This window comes from Salmo trutta, chromosome 20 (genome assembly GCF_901001165.1).
Source record: "Salmo trutta chromosome 20, fSalTru1.1, whole genome shotgun sequence".
In the NCBI taxonomy this organism is placed as follows: domain Eukaryota; kingdom Metazoa; phylum Chordata; class Actinopteri; order Salmoniformes; family Salmonidae; genus Salmo; species Salmo trutta.
Window position 1 is genome coordinate 12,384,541 of NC_042976.1, and position 27,757 is coordinate 12,412,297.

General features: G+C 42.7%; 1 protein-coding gene across 1 annotated transcript in view; it reads right to left on the reverse strand.

Annotated features, from left to right (window-relative positions):
• The window catches only part of LOC115155560 (NEDD8-conjugating enzyme UBE2F), an 83,707-nt gene that overhangs the window by 55,523 nt on the left and 427 nt on the right, over nt 1-27,757 (reverse strand). The window contains exons 2-6 of the mRNA XM_029702271.1: nt 27,178-27,248; nt 23,004-23,140; nt 16,791-16,820; nt 15,327-15,392; nt 290-357 (exon numbers count right to left, since the gene is read on the reverse strand). Coding sequence (XP_029558131.1) covers nt 290-357; nt 15,327-15,392; nt 16,791-16,820; nt 23,004-23,121 — 282 coding nt within the window. The 5' untranslated portion in view covers nt 23,122-23,140; nt 27,178-27,248. The remainder of the gene's footprint in view (nt 1-289; nt 358-15,326; nt 15,393-16,790; nt 16,821-23,003; nt 23,141-27,177; nt 27,249-27,757) is intronic.

Genomic DNA, 27,757 nt, shown 5'->3' on the forward strand with positions numbered 1-27,757 from the left:
TTTAAATAAGGCTGTAACGTAACAAAAAGTCATGGGGTCTGAATACTTTCTGAATGCACTGTATATTAGCCAATCTATATATCACTGTATAACACGCTGACCCGACCGCACGCCAACACGCTGACCAGACCACACGCCAACACGCTGACCAGACCGCACGCTAACAGAATTAGACATGGAAATGTATACCACTAAAGGACAAGTCTTCCTCTGCATCCCTCATCACCTGTTATCAGTAGCACCTCTATCTGACCCACACACACTAATGAGACATGACAGGACCACTTACCACCATGTTGTAGGCTTCAGGGACGTCTATTTCAAAATGGAACGTTCCACTCTGGTAGTAGCCTTCATCTGCAGATAAAGAGAGAGAGAGAGAGATACAGTGAGCAGCAGTGAGGTTTAGCTGGTGGAATTCTCAGCGGTTTCCCGGGGGGCTGTGTTGTTAGTCAGCAGAAGGATTGATGGCGGGGTCAGGCTCCCAGTGACAGGGTTTCAATGAGGAAGTGGTGGAAACATGAAATATGACCCTTTGGATCCCCTTGGCTCTCTATGGCCTCTTCCCACCTCTCCATACTGCTGAGGATTGAAAGCAAAAAGCTCAGGCTGCAGCCAACTAGCAGGGATACAACAACCTCTCTCCCTAGGGGTTTCCCAAATGGCACCCTATAAGGTCTTGGTCAAAAATACTGCACTATTTAGGGAATAGGGTCCCATTTGGCATGGACTGCTCTCTCCCTGTAGCCTGTAGGGGGAGAGGCTCACACCGGTCACCAGCATGCTCTCTCTGTCAGTCAATGAAGGTGACCTCTCTGATACTTGTGGAAAATCTTCTAGTCTAATGCACTGGTTGAACAACCACGGCCCAGTAATGAGCTGCTCTCTAGGAACTGTCTCCAGCGGATATGGCTGTCTTAATTGGGATGACGGCCAATAAAGTCCTGTGTGATTCCAAGCCTTTATGGGTCTGTTACTGAGAGACGCCTATAAAACTAGAGCTGTTCCCTCCCTCTGGGGAAGGATGTCTCTTAACCCTGAACAGACCTGAGCAGAGGGAAACAGACTGGTCTAATTAGCAGCAGCTTGACACCAGACACATACATTATGAATCAGCCTTGGAACCCCTCTGAGAAAACACTGGTTCTGCTCTGATTAGTGCGGAGCGATTAACCAACGTATTTGTATTTTTTTATTTGTTATTAAACAACGAATTGACCAAGGTCGGTTCAATTACTTGAATTCCATTTAGTTTCTTTTTTTTTGTTGTAAGTCCAACATGCTGTTTCTCTAGAGACAAAAATCGAATCATTCACAAGAGAAATCAACTCAAGAACTATCTGGGCTGAAGGGAGTTGTAGTTTTCATTAAGCAAATATTCAACCTAGTTCAGCACAGAAACATGGTAATTAACTACAATCACCATAATCCATTCTGCCATTTTTCCCGAATCAGAGACGGATCAAAGAGGAAGATGCGAAGGGAGAGGTTGGGGACAGCGACTCCTATTGTTAGGACATAAGACATGAGTATCTCGTCATTGTATACAGATCTCTGTATGGATACACTTTTACGCATGAGAACTAGTAGAATGATTTTGCCAGACACCTTTCCAGCATACAGTTCTTAGGCAGGGTAGCTAAATAGGATGACTATAGACAGTACAGTATGGGGAGCACATAACGTTAGATGGCCTGGCAGGCTGACTGCTACTGGCTGGCTGCTACTGGCTGAGCAGAGATGACATGATTACCTTATGGAATGAAAAATATTAAAGTTATCAAATAAAAACAAAGAAATATATACAACTGAAATGTTTTATTATTGCATAGTAATTTCCTATTTATGTCTACCCAATGTGGACCTGACAGAGACAATGGAATATTTTCAATGTTTTGGCAAATGAATGTTCACGACTTTTGGTTTTGCAATTTCCATTAAAAAGCTCTAAAAATCCCAGTAATGTCATTATTTCATGTTGAAATCCATGATTATTTAAACCCTTTAAAAAGGTGGAAATATTAGCTGCTTGCTTTAATAACTTTTTATATGTTGTGTTGTATTATTAACAAATGCACAAACAAAAATGGCTATATGGCCTTCAGAATGTGTACAACTTTACTGAGTAGAAAGACATGATTGTGAAATAAGAGGGCAATCTACCTGGGTAATAAAGCATGGACCAATGCAACCTCTTCAATCTACCTGGGTAATAAAGCATGGACCAATGCAACCTCTTCAATCTACCTGGGTAATAAAGCATGGACCAATGCAACCTCTTCAATCTACCTGGGTAATAAAGCATGGACCAATGCAACCTCTTCAATCTACCTGGGTAATAAAGCATGGACCAATGCAACCTCTTCAATCTACCTGGGTAATAAAGCATGGACCAATGCAACCTCTTCAATCTACCTGGGTAATAAAGCATGGACCAATGCAACCTCTTCAATCTACCTGGGTAATAAAGCATGGACCAATGCAACCTCTTCAATCTACCTGGGTAATAAAGCATGGACCAATGCAACCTCTTCAATCTACCTGGGTAATAAAGCATGGACCAATGCAACCTCTTCAATCTACCTGGGTAATAAAGCATGGACCAATGCAACCTCTTCAATCTACCTGGGTAATAAAGCATGGACCAATGCAACCTCTTCAATCTACCTGGGTAATAAAGCATGGACCAATGCAACCTCTTCAATCTACCTGGGTAATAAAGCATGGACCAATGCAACCTCTTCAATCTACCTGGGTAATAAAGCATGGACCAATGCAACCTCTTCAATCTACCTGGGTAATAAAGCATGGACCAATGCAACCTCTTCAATCTACCTGGGTAATAAAGCATGGACCAATGCAACCTCTTCAAACCTGGAGGTGTCTCAACCTAGCAGTTTGCTAAAAAGCTATAATTGTCCCATAATTGGAGATTTCCATGCAATTTCAGTGAGATATTGAGGTTGGCTGGTTTACAAATGACTTCAGTCACTGAAATCAGCAGGTCTGATCCCTTCACTCTCTGCACCAAAGCATGGACACATACTGAGGAGTCAGAGCAAGCAGGGGTGGAAAGCAGAGGCACCATGTCCTGATTCCAAGATGGCTAAGTAGCATGCTACTTGCTTAATGTCTACAGAGTGATCGCTGCAGTCAGAAAGAGCTGCGCTAGCCTGGCACATGTTTGCTGGGTACAGGGGGCAGTACAGTTCACAGATGGCACAGCAGAGATCACAACAGTGAATGTGGTCTACGCCAAATGAGTATTTAGTATTTATTAGGATCCCCATCAGCTGCTGACAAGGCAGCAGCTCCTCTTCCTGGGGTCCAAACAGGAAGAAAACAGTACATTAACAATACATTATACATATGCACTTCACTCCATATGTACATTAATACAACATTACAATGTGTGGGTGTTTGCACATATGCGTGTGTGTCTCTTCACAGTTCGCATTGCGCTGCGAGGTGTTGTTTTACCTGTTTTTTAAATCTGATTTATTGCACGCTTGAGTTACTTGATATGGAATCGAGTTCCATGTTGTCATGGCTTTATGTTTCCCAGAGTCTGTTCTGGACTTGGGGACTGTGAAGAGACATTTAAGAGCCAGCTGTGCTGCTCTGTTCTGGGCTAACTATAACTTGCTGTAAATTTAAGGGTTAGCCGTGCTGCTCTGTTCTGGGCTAACTGTAATTTTCTGTAAATTTAAGGGCCAGCCATGCTGCTCTAACTGGCACTTGACACACGCTGCATAACAGCAGAAGCCTACCAGATGCCTCCATTTAATACTCCATATAGTCAAAGACTAGACATGTCCTGAGATGTATTAATGACACTAAGCATTTTGTGAGAATGAGATGCTCTAAAATGTTCACCAACAATGCAGTGGTCTGATTCCTTGCAGTATATTAGCATCTCCAGAGAGAGACCGGCTTGATCTAAAATAAAACCAACACTGTTAACCAGCTCAATCATCTTTGTGAACATTGAATGTTGTAACTTTTCCACGTCCAGGTATTCCATAGACCTGATACTGTTGCCCGTGCTCATTCAAACCTATTTCACTGAGATGCAGGGCGGGATGCAGCAGAACCAGAGGGATCTGATGCTCTGAGCGAGCGATCAGCCCCCTAATCCTCCCTGGCCCACTATCAGGACAATAGTCTGTGTAGGCTGTTTACTGAGCCTGTGGAGGTTGAAGGCACTTGCTCTAGTCTCAAGCCTCGCTGAAAGCTGATCTAGTGTAGCGCACACACACACACACACACACACACACACACACGTTCCCCGAATACCTCTATCTGGCGTAATAACACTTTCTCTCCCGATTCTCCACACAGATCAGGTTTCCTAAAACAACTCAGGATTCTTGGAGAGACTGAATTCCATACACCCATTTCACACCACAACAACAACTGCTAGATGTGTACAGATATGACTGGGTACAGCACCACTCTTTAGGTCTACACCAAGCTACACACTCCACTCCAGCACACTGGGCTCCCGAGTGGTGCAGCGGTCTAAGGCACTGCATCTCACTGCTAGAGGCGTCACTACAGTCCCTGGTTCGAACACAGGCTGTATCACATCCGGCCATGAGTCCCATAGGGCAACGCACAATTGGCCCAGCGTCATCCAAGTTTGGTCGGGGTAGGCCGTCATTGTAATTAAGAATTTGTTCCTAACTGATTTGCCTAGTTAAATAAAGGTTCAAATCAACAAAAAATAAAAACATTGTACCAGTCATCACACAGAGGTTGGAACAAGCCCATCCAATTCCTGGCTTGTGTGTGTGATTCCTGCCTTTCCCTTGCAGATTTAGGCCAATACCCTCATCGTCAGCAGTCTATTTGACACAGTGGGTAAATATTGAACGACGGGCTAAATGTTGCGAGAATGAGGATGGCAAAGCCACAGGTCAGGCTGGGGGATAACAACACTATGATGCTTCCTCTGCTCTGTCCGTGACTACTGTGTACTAATCACAACGTTCCCTCCAAAGGACCATTTAGGGCCCATCTGAGAGACACCACCATGTTCCTCAGAGTACTAGTCAATCAGGACACACCACAGCTGCCAGATGGGTCTCTCTCTGTTAAGTAGAATAACTTCAGAATGTTCTCTGCTCTGAAAAGTGTCAATTATTCCAGCTGTCATGACTGGCCTGTGAGGATCAGGTTACAGTGGATCACGGTCCTACAGAGATCTCTCTCACCCCCACAGAGGGGGAGAGGTACAGAGGGATTGATGGGGGGGGTTATGACACCTCCATTGTAAATCTTAAGGCAGCAGATTAATCCTTTTTCCTTTAGTGTGTGGGCCTTATGGAAAATCTAGCTCAGAACTGTAACATGCAATAAATGGACTTTGGGACAATATATTTCATCAACCAAAATGGTGGTAACAATGATAGATGGAATATGAAAATGAAGGTCGATTTCGTTATGTTATTAAAAATATTATCAAGACGTTATAACGAAAACATTAACTTGAAGAGTTTTCATAATGTGTATGTGATGTTTACATACTTGATGTTGTGTAGAAAATATCCAGATGAAAGAGAATGTTTTGGTGATGATAAGACTGATTTTAGTTGTCTAAACGAGATCATAGCAATTTATAATACCTTGCCTCGTAACTAGCTACGCCCCAGAGAGCGTGTCATAAAGACGGGAAACGCCCTTTCTACCCTGGGGTATAAAACATGCGAGTTAAGAATTTACATACCAGACTAAGTTGACCGCGCGCTGTAGCCGAAGTCTACCACTAGTCGTGACCCCGAAACACAACAGGAGGAAGAGGACAAAGGAACCTCTTAACAATCAATGCTATGACTGAGTACTGTATCTCAGAAGCTGAATTCAAGAAGGACCAACCGGTTATTCTCATCAAGTCATCGGTTGTCTACACGGCCCTCCGACACAAGCTGGGAGCGTCGACACGACTGATTAGCCTCCTAAGAAGACCACTCTCACAAAATGAGTGCAAGGAAACAGACAACCAAGAGAAAGGCCATCGCGTGGACAATCAGAGACTTACACCCGATAACGAAGGAGATGCGGCCATCGAAAGAACAGGGCGTCGGCCAAACCTATCACACTAAGCGGAACTCGGCCCACGAAGAGATACCCAACGGAGACCTTCAACACGTAAATACATTCATTGTAATTCTGACCCATAAGAGCGGCAGTTCGGGGCAAGGTGTTAGGTCTGAACTAAGCATAGTTTACAAATGTATCCAACTTTCTCTCCCTCTCTTTCTTTAAATCCCCATCTTGTGTAACACGTGTCATATTGTGTTGGTCCGCTAGGGACCGGTTGCCATTGTATTAAGTCCTAACCAATAACCTAGACTGCTGCGTCTCTCAGACAATTTTTTTTATCTAATATAAATCATGTAGCAGATGTAGCATATGGTAGAAAGAGTATGTGGCCTTCTCTGTAGCCTACAGGCTGGAGATACAATGTAATGAGACGGACACTTTTCCCGATCAAATAGCCTAACCTAAATGGCGCTCAATCAACAACAAAAAAAACATAACAAACATGTCCTAAAAACAGGACAGGTCAAAGTAAAATGAACAATATGGAATGGACAATAACAACTGTTGTCTAGGAGTTTCAACCCATCGTCATGATCAGTGGTTTCAAGTTTGTATCCGTGATTTCTGACAAGTAGATCATAGAAAATAAAAAATACTTATGCATTTCCCGCTGTGTAAACACATTGCAAATAGACTCACAATAACTCCTGATAAAGTTGGTCTCGCCTAAAGTAAAGTAATGTGAATAAATGGTTAATAAGTGATAAGCAGTAATAAGGTCACTACCATCATGTGACTTAATTGTTTAATTCTGTGTTACAGCATTCAGCCCACATAACGCATTTAAATGTAAAAAATATATACAAAAACCACAAAAAAACATGATTACTTCAAAAAATATTATCAAACCGAAACAACCTCAAAAATCACTAATCACTCAGCACTATTAATGGTTAACCGTAAAAGAGGATGAATTTGTAACGGTGAGCACCAGGCTTATCAATCTTTATCAGTCTTTTCCATTAGGGGTCAGGCCAGGGACAAGACTTTGTTAACTATCCAGGGCAATCATACAGTGGAATAAGGCTGTAACGTAACAAAACGTAACAAAATATTACATTTCACTGCTATGCGGACGACACACAGCTGTACATTTCAATGAAACATGGTGAAGCTCCAAAATTGCCCTCGCTAGAAGCCTGTGTTTCAGACATAAGGAAGTGGATGGCTGCAAACTTTCTACTTTTAAACTCGGACAAAACAGAGATGCTTGTTCTAGGTCCCAAGAAACAAAGAGATCTTCTGTTCAATCTGACAATTAATCTGGATGGTTGTACAGTCGTCTCAAATAAAACTGTGAAGGACCTCGGTGTTACTCTGGACCCTGATCTCTCTTTTGAAGAACATATCAAGACTGTTTCAAGGACAGCTTTTTTCCATCTACGTAACATTGCAAAAATCAGAAACTTTCTGTCCAAAAATGACGCAGAAAAATTAATCCATGCTTTTGTTACTTCTAGGCTGGACTACTGCAATGCTCTACTTTCCGGCTACCCGGATAAAGCACTAAACAAACTTCAGTTAGTGCTAAATACGGCTGCTAGAATCCTGACTAGAACCAAAAAATTTGATCATATTACTCCAGTGCTAGCCTCCCTACACTGGCTTCCTGTTAAGGCAAGGGCTGATTTCAAGGTTTTACTGCTAACCTACAAAGCATTACATGGGCTTGCTCCTACCTATCTTTCCGATTTGGTCCTGCCGTACATACCTACATGTACGCTACGGTCACAAGACGCAGGCCTCCTAATTGTCTCTAGAATTTCTAAGCAAACGGCTGGAGGTAGGGCTTTCTCCTATAGAGCTTCATTTTTATGGAATGGTCTGCCTACCCATGTGAGAGACGCAGACTCAGTCTCAACCTTTAAGTCTTTACTGAAGACTTATCTCTTCAGTAGGTCCTATGATTAAGTGTAGTCTGGCCCAGGAGTGTGAAGGTGAACGGAAAGGCACTGGAGCAATGAACCGCCCTTGCTGTCTTTGCCTTGTCGGTTCCCCTCTTTCCACTGGGATTCTCTGCCTCTAACCCTATTACAGGGGCTGAGTCACTGACTTACTGGTGTTCTTCCATGCCGTCCATGGGAGGGGTGCGTCACTTGAGTGGGTTGAGTCACTGACGTGGTCTTCCTGTCTGGGTTGGCGCCCCCCCCCTTGGGTTGTGCCATGGCGGAGATTTTTGTGGGCTATACTCGGCCTTGTCTTCGGACGGTAAGTTGGTGGTTGTAGACATCCCTCTAGTGGTGTGGGGGCTGTGCTTTGGCAAAGTGGGTGGGGTTATATCCTGCCTGTTTGGCCCTGTCCGGGGGTATCATCGGATGGGGCCACAGTGTCTTCTGATCCCTCCTGTCTCAGCCTCCAGTATTTATGCTGCAGTAGTTTGTGCCGGGGGGCTAGGGTCAGTCTGTTTCATCTGGAGTATTCTCTTGTCTTATCCGGTGTCCTGTGTGAATTTAAATATGCTCTCTCTAATTCTCTCTTTCTCTCTTTCTGTCTTTCTCTCGGAGGACCTGAGCCCTAGGACCATGCCTCGGGACTTCCTGGCATGATGACTCCTTGCTGTCCCCAGTCCACCTGGCCATGCTGCTGCTCCAGTTTCAACTGTTCTGCCTGCGGCTACGGAACCCTGACCTGTTCACCGGACGTGCTTGTTGCACCCTCGACAACTACAATGATTATTATTATTTGACCATGCTGGTCATTTATGAACATTTTAACATCTTGACCATGTTCTGTTATAATATCCACCCGGCACAGCCAGAAGAGGACTGGCCACCCCTCATAGCCTGGTTCCTCTCTAGGTTTCTTCCTAGGTTTTTGGCCTTTCTAGGGAGTTTTTCCTAGGGAGTTTTTCCTAGCCACCATGCCTCTTTCACATGCATTGCTTGCTGTTTGGGGTTTTAGGCTGGGTTTCTGTACAGCACTTTGAGATTTCAGCTGATATACGAAGGGCTATATAAATACATTTGATTTGATTTGATTTAAAAAAAAATACATTTGATTTGAAATGTGGAAAAAGTCAAGGGGTCTGAATACTTTGTGAATGCACTGTATATACTTCCGGATTAAAAACAGGCTAACACACAAGATATTGCAGTAGAGAGGAAATGACTGATACTTAGTAAATAAGTCATTTTCTTGTGGACTACTGAATGATCATTCTGGGAGGAACTATCTACACAGCCACAGGTGGTGAGAAACTGTACTGAAACGGTTACTAGATCTCCAAAACATACAATATTGCAATGATAAATAGTTTAATATCATTACAAAGCAGATAGTCAAATCTATTGAGTAACAGGTTGTGTAGCCTAAATGTGCTTTTAAAAATGTAAACCTTTTGTTGCAACTATACAGTAGCGAGTTCATTCAGCATGGAGGTGGCATCTATAGACGAACAGGTGTTACTAAACAGTCAATCCGAATAATGTATCTCCTTAAACATGCCGGTTTACTTCAAAGGACATGTTGTTGTTTTGGACCATGCAGAGAGTTTGTCTTGCAGCTCTTTGGCTTCGCGGTTTCTCATTACAGAAATAGATACTCAGGTCACAATGTGGACAGCAGTAGGCAGTAGAGAAAATCTGGCATGAGCTCCATGTTTGAAAATCTAATTTGTGAAACAGTTGGCTCTCGTCCTCTCTCTCCTGTGGTCTTTGCTACAAAGTGAAATGCCAGTCAATAGGCCTAAATCAAATGCATCAACAACTTGTTTCACAGCCTCCCTCCACTGAGACTGTGGATTCTGAACTGACTGAAGTCCAGAAAACATTCAGACAGCCAGCCTATCATTTCTCTCCCTGTTAAGACATCATTAAAATAACATTTCCTTATCTACAGATAACTCCTCACTCTCTACGTTCCTCAATACCTGAGCCAACCGATTCATTATAATTCGATCCTAGAGCTCCTACTCTGATACATTATGAACACCCAGAGCTCAACTTCACCATGGTCACATATCAGAAACCCAAACTGGACTGGGCCAATTCAGTCCAGGCATTCCCAGCATGTTGTTCCAATTGTTTAAAGCTACTCTCCTTAGTAAACAAGCCTTGCTGTTCTCTGCTAATGGCTCCATATCCAACCAGGGAAAGTTTTCCACTCATAATGGCCACAAATAACCCACAACTAAAGTACCAAGTGAACCCAAGCTGTTGGTGTTCTAGTTCTAAAGGGAGATCCTGAGACATAGTGCTGTAAAACGCAGGCAAAATGGGGTGAGTAGGGCCCCGAGAACAGTGTGTGGTCCCACTATGTTTTGCTGAGAGTAGAGGATAGGGGTTGACCGGTGAGTAGGGGTCATTCTGTAGACACACAGACAGACAGGGTTGTAAGTAGGGCCATGGTCATTGTGATGACGACAACCTTGGAAACCCTTGTGAATGGTGCCAATGTTAGCTAGCTCAAGTACTGCCTTTATTTACAGCAGGACAGGACATTTCTCTGTTGGACCACAGACATGCTTTACGTCTTCTGTGGTGTGTTTTCTGTTAGGTTAAACTTTTTTTTTTAAAAAGAAAAAAAAAAGAGGCCTGTCTGCTCAAAAAGCTTTTCTATTTAGTTTACAGAGTTTGTATAAAGTTTGTTTCCAGTTAAAGTCCCTCAGTGTGCAGGTCAACGCTGAAAATAAATGCTTGTTTGGCCTGCTAAATAAACATTCAACAAAATAATGGCAATGTTAACCCCTGATTTTGCACCATCTCATATTCATACCAGTGCATTTCTAAGTTCCCAAGCATTCCCCTTCCCAGTGCGAGAAGGCTACATATCACTACGGCTGCTTCCCTGCAGTTTTATCACTATAAACAGCCTTCAAACTGCAGTTTCTAGTCCAGCGACTAGAGCCTGCCTGCGTCTTCCTGAGTGACTGACAGAAACTCACAGAAAAGATGGGGAAGACTTCATGTCATCCAGCCATCCACGGCCCGAGGGAAGAGTAAGAGACAGCTACAGTGTTAGAGGATGGAGGACGAGGGTGGGAAAGATCATGATCATTATTGCTTACATCAAGCTGATGAAGATGATCATTATAGCTAAGGATAGAAAAATGATTGATCAATGAATGACTCATGTTGAAATCTGGAATACAGGCCTAGTTTCTGAGAAGAGAAACACAGTAGGGACTGTGTGTGTGGGACAGCTATACTGTGGTGAACTAGTTAACCCTCTCTCTCCGTGTGTCCTTTAATAATTCAGCGGCTGAGACTACCAGACGGACACTCACCTCTCTGCTCCTCTACTGGTCATTAGAGGTCGACTCCAGAGCAGAGGTGCCATGACTTTAATGATGTAATACAATAGCAGGCTATAAGATGTTTATTTAAAACATATATATATATTTTACCTTTATTTAACTAGTCAAGTCATTCTTATTTTACAATGATGGCCTACCCCGGCCAAACCCTCCCCTTGCCCGGATGACGCTGGGCCAAATGGGACTCCCGATCACAGCCGGTTGTGACACCGCCCGGGATCGAACCAGGGTCTGTAGTGACGCCTCTAGTACTGAGATGCAGTGCTTTTAGACCGCTGCACCACTCGGGATGCCAAAGAGAAGAGAATACACTTAATTCAGAGTTAAAGAGGGCTTAGAGCCTTGACGGTGGGCACACACACACACACACACACACACACACACACACACACACACACACACACACACACACACACACACACAGAGAGAGAACCGACTGACAGCATAGCAAATAAAAAGGTCTCCTTTTAAAAGACTGACTGGCTGACAGCAGTACAGAAAGAGAGTGAGAAGAGGTGTCTCCTTAACTAATACACCACGTCTCTAAATGCATAACGTGCCCACTTTTCTTGGAATTCCAATTTTTGTGGGTTTTTCCAACACCTGTATAGTAGAAACTCAGGATAATTTCTCTCCTGGGTCATTCAGCTATAAATCACCATTATCTCTGTTTAGGGCATCCGGAGAAAAGCTTGTCTGGAGAAGACAAGGTGAGCGCTACCATCAGTCCTGTGACATGCCAACAGTAAAGCATCCTGAGACCATTCATGTGTGGGTTGCTTCTCAGCCAAGGGAGTGGGCTCACTCACAATTTTGCCTAAGAACACAGCCATGAATAAAGAATGGTACCAACACATCCTCCGAGAGCAACTTCTCCCAACCATCCAGGAACAGTTTGGTGATGAACAATGCCTTTTCCAGCATGAGGGAGCACCTTGACATAAGGCAAAAGTGATAACTAAGTGGCTCGGGGAACAAAACATCGATATTTTGGATCCATGGCCAGGAAACTCCCCAGACCTTAATCCCATTGAGAACTTGTGGTCAATACGCAAGAGGTGGGTGGACAAACAAAAACCCACAAACTCCAAACATTGATTATGCAAGAATGGGCTGCCATCAGTCAGGATGTGGCCCAGAAATTAATTGACAGCATGCCAGGGTGGATTGCAGAGGTCTTGAAAAAGAAGGGTCAACACTGCAAATATTGACTCTTTGCATCAACTTCATGTAATTGTCAATAAAAGCCTTTGACACCTATGAAATGCTTGTAATTATACTAATCTACCGCAAAGATAGCCTGCAGAGTTCTGTATTACTATCCAAGTCAGTACCCAAACAATTCGAGCTTCTACTTCTAAAAATTCACCTTTCCAGAAACAAGTCTCTCACTGTTGCCGCTTGCTATAGATCTCCCTCTGCCCCCAGCTGTGCCCTAGATACCATATGTGAATTGATTGCCCCCCATCGATCTTCTGAGCTCGTGCTACTAGGTGACCTAAACTGGGACATGCTTAACACCCCGGCCATCCTACAATCTAAGCTTGATGCCCTCAATCTCACACAAATGATCAATGAACCAACCAGGTACAACCCCAAATCCATAAACACGGGCACCCTCATAGATGTCATCCTAACTAACTCGCCCTCCAAATACACCTCTGCTGTTTTCAATCAAGATCTCAGCGATCACTGGCTCATTGCCTGCATCCGTAATGTGTCTGCGACCAAACGACCACCCCACATCACTGTCAAACGCTCCCTAAAACACTTCTGCGAGCAGGCCTTCCTAATCGACCTGGCCGGGGTATCCTGGAAGGACATTGACCTCATCCCGTCAGTAGATGATGCCTGGCTATTCTTTAAAAGTGCCTTCCTCACCATCTTAAATAAGCATGCCCCACTCAAAAAATGTAGAACGAGGAATAGATATAGTCCTTGGTTCACTCCAGACCTGTCTGCCCTTGACCAGCACAAAAACATCCTGTGGCGCTCTGCATTAGCATCGAATAGCCCCCATGATATGCAACTTTTCAGATAAATCCACTATAATTGAGAATTTCAATAAGCATTTCTCTACAGCTGGCCATGCTTTCCACCTGGCTACCCCTACCCCGGTCAACTGCCCGGCACCATCCACTGCAATCCGCCAAAGCCCCCACCATTTCTCCTTCACCCAAATCCAGATAGCTGATGTTCTGAAAGAGCTGAAAAATCTGGACCCATACAAATCAGCCGGGCTAGACAATCTGGACCCTCTCTTTCTAAAATTATCTGCCGAAGTTGTTGCAACCCCTATTACTAGCCTGTTCAACCACTCTTTCGTATCATCTGAGATTCCCAAAGATTGGAAAGCTGCCGCGGTCAACCCCCTCTTCACTCTAGACCCAAACTGCTACAGACCTATATCTATCCTACCCTGTCTTTCTAAGGTCTTCGAAAGCCAAGTTAAGAAACAGATTACCAACCATTTAGAATCCCACCATACCTTCTTCGCTATGCAATCTAGTTTCAGAGCTGGTCATGGGTGCACCTCAGCCACACTCAAGGTCCTAAACGACATCATAACTGCCATCGATAAGAGACATTACTGTGCAGCCGTATTCATCGACCTGGCCAAGACTTTCGACTCTGTCAATCACCACATTCTTATTGGCAGACTCCACAGCCTTGGTTTCTCAAATGACAGCCTCGCCTGGTCTACCAACTACTTCTCTGATAGAGTTCAGTGTGTCAAATCGGAGGGCCTGTTGTCCGGACCTCTGGCAGTCTCTATGGGTGTGCCACAGGGTTCAATTCTCGGGCCGACTCTCTTCTCTGTATACATCAATGATGTTGCTCTTGCTGCTGGTGATTCTCTGATCCACCTCTACGCAGATGACACCATTCTGTATACTTCTGGCCCCTCTTTGGACACTGTGTTAACAAACCTCCAGACGAGCTTCAATGCCATACAACTCTCCTTCCGTGGCCTCCAACTGCTCTTAAACGCAAGTAAAACTAAATGCATGCTATTCAATTGATCACTGCCCGCACCTGCTCGCCCGTCCAGCACTACTCTGGACGGCTCTGACTTAGAATACGTGGACAACTACAAATACCTGGGTGTCTGGTTAGACTGTAAACTCTCCTCCCAGAGTCATATTAAGCATCTCCAATCCAAAATTAAATCGAGAATCGGCTTCCTATATCGCAACAAAGCATCCTACTCTCATACTGCCAAACATACCCTTGTAAAACTGACCATCCTACCGATCCTCGACTTCGGTGATGTCATCTATAAAATAGCCTCCAACATGCTACTCAACAAATTGGATGCAGTCTATCACAGTGCCATCCGTTTTGTCACCAAAGCCCCGTACACTACCCACCATTGCAACCTGTACGCTCTCGTTGGTTGGCCCTCGCTTCATACTCGTCACCAAATCCACTGGCTCCAAGTCATCTACAAGTCTCTGCTAGGTAAAGCCCCGCCTTATCTCAGCTCACTGGTCACCATAGCAGCACCCACTCGTAGCACGCACTCCAGCAGGTATATCTCGCCTTGAAATACATCCACAGTTACACCTTCAATTGACTCAAATGATGTCACACTGACTCTGTACCGGCACCCCCCGTATATATTGTTATTTTTTAGTGCTGCTCTTTAATTACTTGTAACTATTCTCTCTTAATCTTATCCGTATTTTGTTTTAAACTGCACTGGTGGTTAGGGGTTCGTAAGTAAGAATTTCACTGTAAGGTCTACACCTGTTGTATTCGGCGCATGTGACTAAAACCATTTGATTTGACTTAAGTACCTACTTCAGAAGACTAAAGGGATTATAAACAGCTTCCAAACTGCCACCATATCATAACTATCACAGTAACTAGCTAACTGCACACTTTTGTTATAGGTTTGTTATTTTATGTGGGTCTCCATACACACAGGTTGGATATTAGTGAGATGGAGGGTGGCTGGTCTTACCTGGAGAGACAGCCAGCTGAAAGTGGTGTAGCTTGTTCTCATCAGGGAAGCTGGCTTTACACGTACCTGGGATAGGGAGGAGGAAGTGGGAGAAGAGAGAGCGATAAGGGCATTTATAAACTGGGTAGTTTGAGCACTGAATGCTGATTGGCTGAAAGCAGTAGTATTTCAGACCATATACCATGGGTATGACAAAACATTTATTTGTACTGCTCTAATTACCTTGGTAACCAGTTTCTAATAGCAATAAGGCACCTCGGGGTTTGTGGTATATGGCCAACGTACCACAGCTAATGGCTGTATCGAGAACAGCCCTTAGCCGCGGTATATTGGCCATATACCACAAACCCCTGAGGAGCCTTATTGCTTTAAGATCTCAGTTGTTACTAGCCAACGATTACAGTTGCATTTATCTTCGCTGGGAAATGTAGATAGATTAAGATAACTATGTGAATCCATGTGTGCATTATACATCTAGGCCCAGCTTATCTCATTTGCGTTATGCTAATATACACAGTGTACAAAACATTATGAACACCTGCTCTTTCCATGACATACACTGACCAGGTAAATCCAGGTGAAAGGTATGATCTCTTATTGATGTCACTTGTTAAATCCAATTCAAATCCGTGTAGATGAAGGGAAGGAGACAGGCTAAATAAGGATTTTTAAGCCTTGAGACTTGAATTATGTGTGTGCCATTCAGAGGGTGAATGTGCAAGACAAAATATTTAAGTGCCTTTGAGCAGGGTATGGTTGTAGGTGACAGGTGCACCGGTTTGTGTCAAGAACTGCAACGCTGCTGGGTTTTTCACGCTCAACAGTTTCCCATGTGTATCAAGAATGGTCCACCACCAGGGCGGCAGGTAGCCTAGTGGTTAGAGCATTGGACTAGTAACCGAAAGGTTGCGAGATTGAATCACTGAGCTGACAAGGTAAAAATCTGTCGCTCTGCCCCCGAACAAGGCAGTTAAACCCACTGTTCCTAGGCCGTCATTGAAAATAAGAATTTGTTCTTAACTGACTTGCCTTGTTAAATAAAGGTAAAATTAAAAATAAAAAAATAAAAAAGGACATCCAGCCAACATGACAACTGTGGGAGACATTGGAATCAACATGGGCCAGTATCCCTGTGGAATGCTTTAGACACCTGGTAGAGTCCATTCCCCTACAAAGTGAGGCTGTTCTGAGGGCAAAAGGGGGGGGGGGGGGTGCAACTCAATGGGGTACTATATTTGGCTGTGGAAGTAAGCAGTAACATCATCTGCCAGAGGCTCTGAATCACCCCCTGGTGTTCAGACTGGAGCACTACACTACAGCTGAGCCAGCCACTGCTGTCTGCACCTGTCAGAACACCTCTCCCTCTAACACACAGTGAGACCAATGAGCCATCAGAACATTAAAAACACTAAATCAGCTATTGTATAATGTTACACTGCATAGTGTTAAAGGGTGTATACTTACTAGGGAGGTTGGCTTCAAGTTCTGCAACTTCTGCAATGAGAGAGAAGGAGGGGGGAGAGACAAACTAAGAACGCATCCTGCTTGCGTTGGTAGCTAGGAAAGAGCAGTCAGTGGTGCGCACCAAATCCTAAAGGAACAACACATCATCTCCCACACTCCCTTCCTGGTCTCTCCTGTCTCTCTCAGACCTTTGTTGTTTGGATGCCACAAACTAACTAGAGGAGATGCCCAAAATAACCCTGCAAAACATTTACCTCGTCATTCATAGGCTGAATGTGTCACTAAAACAAATGTTATGAAACTGTAGCTACACAGTGTAATTGTGCATCTCATAAATCAGGGTGCAAATAACTCAAGCAAAAAAAAGACAATATGACGGATAGACCAGACTTGCAGACGATTCAGCAAATCATTTGTACCTGGTAAACAAGTCAGGTTGTCTACAGACAGAATCAAGTGGAGCAGACCTAACTCAGCAGGAGGAAGGGTTTGCATTGCAAGCACACAAGCACTCTCTTCACAGTCCAAGTGCAGAACAGACTATGGGAGGTGCACAGTACTATATAGAGCCATGAATACATGGAACACTATTCCACATCAAGTAACTGGGAAATTAGATTTTAAAAAACAGATTAAAAAAAAAAAATACACCTTATGGAACAGTGGGGACTGTGAAGCAACACAAACAGACATGCATACACATGCACTATACACACATGGATTTTGTGTTGTAGATATGTGGTAGTAGAGGCCTAAGGGCACACACTTTATATGTTGTGAAATCTGTTGTGAATATATTGTAATGTTTTTAAAATGTATAACTGCTTTAATTTTGCTGGACCCCAGGAAGAGTAGCTGCTGCCTTGGCAGTAGCTAATGGGGATCCATAATAAAACACACACACACACACACACACACACACACACACGCTTGAGAATGCTATATTTTTACCCCCCTCCAGTCCAGTGTATGACTGTATAGTAACAGTAACACTAGGGAGAGAAGGGGTTACACAGGTTACACCTGTAGGGAGAGAAGGGGTTACACTTTGTGTTCCTCTTTCCTTACAATCCCTGCCGGTGCTCTGGCTACAGTAAATTAGGTTTTGATACAGTGCTGTGCAAACAATATATCATGAGAAAATTGAGATTGGAAAGTGAAAACTTTACATGGATTATACAATGACTAGTCTGGTGTAGTTTAAGCTCCACACTGTGCAGCATGTTCCCTTGCTCAGATCTCAGAGAATAGGGAGCATCTGACTGTGTACTTTGCGGGGAAACTGCCTTTAGTAGATGTTCGGGTGGATGATTAAAGTTGCAATATGCATAAATCGTTCCACCATTTCCTGGCTGCTAAAATTGTAATAGTTTGCCTAATTTCAGTATGACACAAAACAAGCAAGTATAGTGGAGAGAAACATTGTACCCTCTAAACCGCTTTAAAATATATTGTCCATAACCAACAGTATTGTATTTTCAGCAGTTTCATGCTGGTGTACAAAACCAAAAATAAAATGACTCAAAAATTAAACATAGAAATAGTCCACATAGCACACTTCTTAGAATTGCTTTCAATGAGAATGACAGATCTTCATATTTCATATTGAATTCATATTTCTATGTGAATTTTGTCAGGTCGCTCACCCAAAAAGTTACATATTTTAGCTTTAAAAGATTATGATTGTTCTACCACATTATGGAACAGTGGTAGGACAATAAACAGTGAATATGGCAGTAATAGGGCAGTAATAGAGATGGACAAGGACAGGGGGAGGTGGTGGAAGAGAGGAAAGATACATCTGAATCCATAAAGGAGTCTAGAGCTGATGATGATGCTACCTCAGAACAACGTTCCGGTCTTGCTAACGTTCAAGCCCACCTCCTCAATCACTTCACTGGACAGATGAGCACCAAAAGAGATGTTTGACTCTAGCTAGCTATTAAAGAAACACTAAAGAGGAAGTGGGCAGAATATGACCTCTCCTAGTGTTCCTCTGGAGGACTGACTCTGGCTCTGCAGGCTAAAAGACGTAACATAACAGCCAAGTCAAATGACAGAAAGAACTTAAGAACTTTATTTGACCTGAACTACCCAGGAAATGAAAAAAAAAATGACAAATGCCATTGATCTAAAATAAAAAACAATACTTGGAGGAAACATGGGGCAGAGAACATCCAATGTGATTGTGAACAGGAAGACATCCATCTAATTTGCATAAGATAGGCTTTAGACTTTGAATCTGAATGATATAAAAAAAAATAAAAAAAACAGGAACTACAGAGCTTGAGAGAGAAAATCGGGAGCATGTAAAGAAAAGGAGAGGAAAGCGGTCTAGAAGATTAAGGGGATGGAAAGACTATAAAGAGTGAGCAACAGGACAATAGTGATCAAATGTAAAGAAAGACAGTATGGAAAGAGTATGAAAAAAGAGACAGTATGGAAAGAGTATGAAAAAAAGACAGACACGGAAAGATGGAACCTTTGAAATTCATGAGAAGAGAAATACTGCTTAAGGCCCTGGAAGCCCTCATTCAGGGGCAAGAAGATTGAGATCAGGGGATAAAGCGAGGCAGGAAGAGAGACAAAAAGAGAGCGATATCTGAGCTGGAACGTAGGAGAGGACGAGGGAGACAAAACCCACCCCGACAGACAGTTCCATGGGCCGCTGCATGAATACTAAAACCAAAGGCAGATTAGACAACCCAGACAGACAGTGAAGCCAGACTGCCTATATTCCCTCTATCCCCAATATCACCCAGCCTGGACTGTCTACAGAGCTACACTGACCTCCAGCTTTAGTTTAGCTGCGTACTACTATAGCTCCTTTCATTTGTCTCTTGTGTTATTTTATGACTGGTTATGACACCTACATAAGAGTGTCCAAAACCACCACACAAGGCAAAGCATTCCATTACACAATAGCCTATATGTCAACACTATTTGTATATATTTATTTATTGACCATGTTAAATTATCCTTGTAATTGCACACACATTGATATCAGACACGCACCTACCCCAATGCTCTGTTGCTGATGACTGGGATGATTGCAGGAGCAGGGCAAGACACCCTAATTTGACTGGTGACTGATATAAGGGCATGTCTGAAGTGAAACAGTATGGTCATAATGCTTCATGGCAGAGTCATAAAGTGTATTTCCTACAAGTTATTTAAAATATGAAGAGAAAAAAACATGACTAAAGAATTAATTACATCAACTAAAGGATTTAACAAAAAAAGCTTTCAAACTAAAAGGAAATGTCTTGGCAGAGAAAAAAAAAAATTCAATAAATGTGGGTTGAGACACTCTTATTTTTGGTATTTTTATTAGGATCCCCATTTACTGTTGCAAAAGCAGAAGCTACTCTTGCTGGGATCCACACAAAACATGACAATGCATTAACAGACAATAACAGCTCAAGGACAGAACTACATACATTTTATAACGGTACATATAGCCTATATATCAAGACATACACACAAAATCTACTGTACCAGTCAAAAGTTTGGACACATCTACTCATTCAAGGGGTTGTCTGTATTTTCACTATTTTCTACATTGTAGAATAATAGTGAAGACATCAAAACTATAAAATAACTCATATGGGATGAGTTGGACCGCAGAGTGAAGGAAAAGCAGCCAACAAGTGCTCAGCATTATTGGGAACTCCTTCGAGGCTGTTGGAAAAGCATTCCAGGTGAAGCTGGTTGAGAGAATGCCAAGAGTGTGCAAAGCTGTCATCAAAGGAAAGGGTGGCAACTTTGAAGAATCTCAAATATGAAATATATTTAGTTTTTTCCCCCCACACTTTTTGGTTACTACATGATTTCATGTGTTATTTCATAGTGTTGATGTTTTCACTATTATTCTACAATGTAAAAATTTTTTAAAATACAGAAAAACCTTGGAATGAGTATGTGTGTCAAAACGTTTTACCGGTACTGTAGGTCAAATAGGGGAGAGGCGTTGTGCCATGTAGATGTCATAACCAGCCATAAAATATTGCAATATATGGTATCACAAGTGTGGTAAAAATTTAGATTGGTTTAAAATTTTGACCATGTATTTTTCCGAATATATACACGTCCTATGTGTTTCAATCAAATCAACTATATGCACTGAGCTTGTCTGATGCTTTAAGCGAACTGTTTGATGAAACAATGAAGACAATGGCTAGAGGGTTAACTGATGAGGGTTAATTGATTTGATTGTGCCAGGCCTGGCTCAGACTTGCTGCGCTGTGTAAAAAAATAAAAGACAGCTAGTGACTGTGTGACTAGCACCCAATGTCTCTCTATACTTCCTGCTGCAGCGACCACCACAGAACATCAACAGTGTTTATTGCGATGTCTGTGTTGCTGAAGCTGTAACATAATTACAGCCATTTCTGACTGAAAAGTTGTTACCGAAATCCCTAATTTGTTTAGGAAAAACATTCCCTATTCCCTCAACCCTTGCTATCTTTACGTGATACACGTATGCACGCATGCACGTGACAAAAGACGTGACCTATGGCATATCATAAACACATCAATAAATTGGTAATAAACTCTAAAAAACGGGACACACGTGAAAGCAAAATGGATACAGAGGATGTGACAAATAAACTTGAAACGGGGGAATGTTTACTGGTTGCTTGGGAGGTAAAGGGAAGTCAGATGTGTGGAATAAATTTGACTAGTTGCGGCAAACACTGGAGATCAAGAAAAATAAGGTAAGGAGGGGCTTCCAACTTTGTGGCAACAGTTTGGGGTAGGCAATTTCCTGTTTCAGCATGACAACACCCCCCCCCCCCGTGCACAAAGCGAGGTCCATACAGAAATAGTTTGTCAAGATCGGTGTGGAAGAACTTGAACCCATCGAACACCTTTGGGATGAATTGGAACGCCGACTGCGTTCCAGGCCTAACCGCCCAAAAATCAGTGCCCGACCTCACTAATACTCTTGTGGCTGAATGAAAGCAAGTCCCCGCATCAATGTTCCAAGAGCTAGTGGAAAGCCTTACCGGAAGAGTGGAGGCTGTTATAGCAGCAAAGGAAGGACTAACTCCATATTAATGCCCATGATTTTGGAATGAGATGTTCAACGAGTTAGTCCACTTACTTTGTCATGTAGTGTGTATGTATGCATGCATGTGTGTATGCATATATATACACATATATATATATATATACACACACACACACACATACATACATACATACATACATACATACATACATACATACATACATACATACATCCAACACGGAAGAAAGCACATTTGTTATAAAATAATATTATTTTTATTGGTGTTGTTCTTACATAATATAACCATATACAATTTCAGTAGCAAATGTCTTAGACTGATGGACTGTGCCATCCCCACGGCCTCCACAATGGATCAGTCCACTCAGACAGGCGCGAATCAGACAGGCGCGAATCAGACAGGCGCGAATCAGACAGGCGCGAATCAGACAGGTGTCTTGTAAACCATGATTATTATTACTTCTTTATTTTGCTACCACTCAACTAAAGAAATCTTGGTCGACCAACAGCCTAGCGACCAAACAATCGACCAGTCAACTAAATGGGGTCAGCCCTATAATATATATGGACACGACAGTGTTATGACATGTTATGTCAGCTGTTGTGACATGGTTATGACTGTGTCATAACACTGGGTGTCAAGTAAAGTGTTACCAACTTTTATAACTGTTACCAACTTTTCTAACTAAAATAAAGAGATATTGGACATCCTTTTACTGTATAATATTTTGTAGTCTACACATTTTGCCATGACTTATGCCGTGTTCTTATGCTATCTGAGTGACTCAAACATTCTAACAAAATCTATACCATGACATTTAAAAAAAAAAAATGTTTATTCTCCCGACTGTCTAGTTTTTATTTGGGTGATTCTTAGTTCTCAAAGATGATCTTATTTTTTTTTTTAAATATAGCTCCATTATATTATTCTACATATCTGGTTTTATTCATTCAAGTTTATATTGAAAACATTTTACCATACCAAAACAAAATCTATATATATATATATTTTTGTGCATGGCAGTGACAATTTAGCAGCAGTGACTCAACTCTGCTAAATTAATATAGAGGAAAAACTGGCATTACAAAGAAGCACAGCAAGGTCCATCCGTATGCTAGTGTGAAAAGACTTACTGGAGGAGATCCATATATACATGTAGAGGACGTTGTGTGTATTGTACCTTTGATGAGCAGTCGGTCCCTGATAGAGACCCTGTGAGAGGAGTCGGAGGGGCCCCCAGGGGGCCGGCCAGCCTTCACCCCCTCGTCCCTCTTCAGCTTACTGGCCAACGTCAGCATGGCTGCCCCACGCTCTCTCCTGAAAACACACAATGACATGACAGAGCAGCTGATCAGTGACTGTGATACATGTAGTGAATATTATAATACAACATCACCAATTAATAATAGCAGTAGGCTATATAGACACACCCAACATAAAAAAAAATTAAGGAAATAACTAAGCACTCAAATCCCTGAATACACTTGTTTGAGGTTCACAAGTTCATTAGACAAAGTAAAGTCCTGCCAGAACACGTACAGGAATACTGCCACTCAACAACCACTTTGGCCACCAGAGTGTGGCTGAATGTGTTAGTGACAAGTACCCCATTAGATACCCTTTTGTCCCCTGCTGGCTCAGTGGAATTAGGACACCAGTCTTCCAGCACCCCCGGGACCCGCCTCATTATCCCAAAAGTCACTGCAGCATCGAAGTTGCTAATAACAACAATGGCTCCTCAACCACATGACCTGGTAACTCCTTCATGACCTGGAACCTTCGCTGTCAATGGGAATTACATGCCATGTGAAACATGTTTGATAGACTGGCACAGTGGCACAACTAATGGAATGAATCCAAAATCACTTATCTTGACATTTGGCAGCAAGAATGTTTAGACGGTCATGCTTGACTACAAAACCAACTTATTCTTCTAGTTACCTTTCTTCAGTGCATAATTAGTTACCTAAATAGAGTTTTTAGACAGCTTTATAGTGTTTAGTCATTTAAGTCAGACTTAATTAAAGCATTACTTTAAAACAAAGCCCATGCCTGACAGGTCCTCTGTGTTTTAATGGGCTGAACGAACCTCTCTGTTCTCCTCAATCACTTGCCTAGGCTACATTCTAGTCTACCACCAGAAGAGAGAGACCAACCAACCAATTCTAGCTAGCCTATTCCCCCTGGCATTCCCTTTAGGTGTGCAGTTGGATAGGCTAGGTATAAGCAATGTTCCAGTGGCTTGGGCAGGGCCCAGGCTGGGGGATAGGCATAGAGGCCAGGTGGTGTTGTTTTCAGAAAAAGTCCCAACAGTAACCATTTTACAAGTCAGCCCTAATGGACCCAGAATAGAGCTTGTCCTAGCCTAATACAAGTTTGTCCCACACAGACAAATACCATGACATGAATGCTTAAAACTGTAAAGGGGAGAGGTATTCACTTCCCAGCTGTTCACACCTTCGATCAGGATGAGTAGACTAATTACAGCCAGGCTAATTAACGGGAAATAATAAAGTTGCTGGCGGTGATTAGGTGTTTTAATTCCAATTAGGCTGACACTGATTAGGTGTTCTAATTCCAATTAGGCTGACATTGAGAGAGATCATGCACAGCGCTGTAGGCAGTCTTTAGACAGTTTTTCCTTTAATCAGCTTGTTTACTAAGTGTTCCCAGTGGTCAGCTTAGTCTGAACATGAGCAGATGGTTGGCACCATGCAGGTTTCAACTCCAGTTCTTCAGTCAACACAACACAATCTAGGGCCAGCTTGGCGGCAAAGGACAAACTGCCAGGAGAGGAGCAAAAGCAAAACAATACACAGTAGTTCAGTCAGACTAGCCTTCTGTACGAGTCATTCACCCGCTGTGAGACTAGCTGTGCGATGTGGTCACTCCGATGAGGTTATTCTCTGAGTTCAGCTGTGAGCTGCAAGTGGCCATCATAGCTGGCTAGTGGCTAGGCCAGAGGTACTCAAATCCTACCCTGCAAGGTCCAGAGCCTACTGGTTTTCTGTTCTACCTAATAATTAATTGCACACACCTGGTTTCCCAGGTCTAAAGCAGTCCTTGATTAGTGGGGAACAATGAAGAAATGCAGAGGAATGTCTGGCTTCGAAGTCCAGAGTTGAGTTTGAGGGGGCTAGGCTGCCATAGCTGGCTAGTGGCTAGGCTGCCATAGCTGGCTAGTGGCTAGGCTGCCATAGCTGGCTAGTGGCTAGGCTGCCATAGCTGGCTAGTGGCTAGGCTGCCATAGCTGGCTAGTGGCTAGGCTGCCATAGCTGGCTAGTGGCTAGGCTGCCATAGCTGGCTAGGCTGCCATAGCTGGCTAGTGGCTAGGCTGCCATAGCTGGCTAGTGGCTAGGCTGTCATAGCTGGCTAGTGGCTAGAACAGCTACCTTCCCAGCCAGAATAATTCAAATAGTTCAGCTTCGCTTGAAGAATCACTGACTGAGTAGCCTACTCAGTTTCATACAAAGGAATGGAATGTGGCTGCCACTCTGCATGCATTCATACTGCAATAATAACAGTGAGGACTGCAGTCAAGCCGGCTCTTGAGGTTCACAAGTAGGCCAAATTGATACCAGACTGTGATAATGTTGTATTGATCCATCAAATAATCTTCCTTGTTCTGAAAGTAAAAGGAACAACCCCCAGGCATGGGATGGCTGCACCTAAACCAGAATATCAACCCCAAAATCTTGCCGCCCTAGACTGCCTGTGAGGGAAAATGTGGAGTGAGGCCTTGTGTTCAGAGAAGTGTGTGTGAGAGAGGGTTGCCTGGGTATCAGATATCAATGTTTCCATGAAATGTGTGCCCAGTCAGACCCAAACCTGTTACAGTTGACACTGCTTGCCTGCCTGCCTGCCAGCTAGGAATACAGGGCATGCTCAGCCTGCACAGAACCGGCATGCATTCAGGCCTTACTTAGAAGAAGCCGATTGACCTAGCCATGTTTACAGACTGACAATGTAAATAATTCAACAGCTTGGATTGGCAGGTTGTTCATTTCCCCACAGCACGATGCCATTGCCTGGAAACCCGACATAGAATTCTATAAAATTCAATGACGGGCAGAAATTATCTTTTGAATCAGGAAAGTTTCCTTCCACGACCTCTACAAGCCAGAATGTTGAATAAAAGGAATGTGAGACAATATGTCCACATGAAAGTATAATTAAATACACTTTTCAAAGGACTGGCAGTGCTTTCATCTGAAGCATGCGCAGAACCATGTAAACACTTGGACGAGCTCATCAAGTATGCATGCATTTGTAACTGGTGTGTATGCTTCAGGTGATAGATGTCTGAATGCACTGCCAGCGCTTTGAATAGAAGTATAATACTTTCCTATATCGTCTCACATTCCTACCGCCAAATGGACCAACCACACGGACAACCGGTAAAGTAGGTTAATAATGTATTCTAGTCAACATTCTGGCTTGTAGAGGTCGTGAGAGGAAACTTTCCTGATTCAACCGCTAATTTCTGCCAGACATAAAATTCAACGTCGTATTTCCAGGCAAAGGGCAGAGCTGCATTGCACCAATGCAGGAAGTTCGGCAAACCGATTTGTTAAGCACTGCCAGGATTATGCTGCTTAAGACATCTTTGCCATTTCCCACTTCAATTACAAATAAAATGAGTGAAGTTCAGTTACGACGTATCTAGGGTGGGGCCGGCACGAAGGGGAGACTTGCAACAGATAGCAACCCCCCCCAAAAAATATGATTAGCTAGTTCATATCTAGAAAATACTGATAGCTAAGAGTAACTAGTTGGGATAAAGATATGAGCTTAGCTACCTATGTGACATCAGTGTGGGAACATGTTTTACCTAGTTAGCTACACATTGTTTTTGTATAGCTAGCTAGTAAACTACAAAAGCAATGACATAGCAAGCTAACTAACATTTTAAGCTAAATAGTTAACTAGCTAAGTACCTAGACATATGAATAATTAGCTAACTAATCAGTACAGCAATCTAGTTAACCAGCTGTTAAGCGTGATATATTCTATCAAATAAGTTAGCTAGATAGCTACAGCTCAACCACATATAGCAGGCTAGTTATGCCACAATCACAGATAGAACAATGAGATATTTGGTTATGGTGATTGCTAACTACCGTTACCTAGCTAGGTAAGAAGAAAGTTAGCTACCAGCTAACTAACTAGCCGACGTTACAGAAATATTCACAAACTTTTAGTTGCAAGGTTAGAATGGGATGACAACTGGATAAATTAATACAAATACATCAAAAGGTTAACACGTTTCTATCAAATACATTTATAAATAAATATCGAATGAAATGTCACTTGGCTAGCATGTTAGCAAATTTTTGCCCGTTGTTGTGCTTTACCTGCTGTCTCAGAGAAAGGGCTCCGTCTACACCATAATCAACGACACTCGGAAGCAAGGCTCTGGCTGCAACTGCAACAACAGATTGAAAACTGAACTTCGATCGCCAAATAACCTTAAAAATATATAATGAAATGTAAACAAGCTGACTATCAGCTGTAACAACTTCGCTCCCGGTATCATAAACAGAATTGCAGGGATTGTTCCGTTCGTTATTGTTGTCCGAGCAAATATCAAATGAGAACATTTGTTCCGTAGGACAAAGCAAATAAAATAGTCAAAGCAGTTTAGCAAAATAAGCAACACATTATTTCGTAGCAAGATGCTGAAATTACTCATTAACATATTTTCTTGTTTTTGATTCAACGTTGTAAAGATACCAGCATGTTTATTGCTTTGTCTCATTTGCACAGGCCAATGGACTGGATAAGAATTAATATAACACTGTCAAAACCAGTATGATTATGCTAAAAACATATCATGTTGTGTTATTTTTGGTACAGGACATCTCAGTAGTAGTATGGTTTCCAGTTACAGCTTACAGTCACATTTGACAACCACATGCATAAAACAGTATCCAG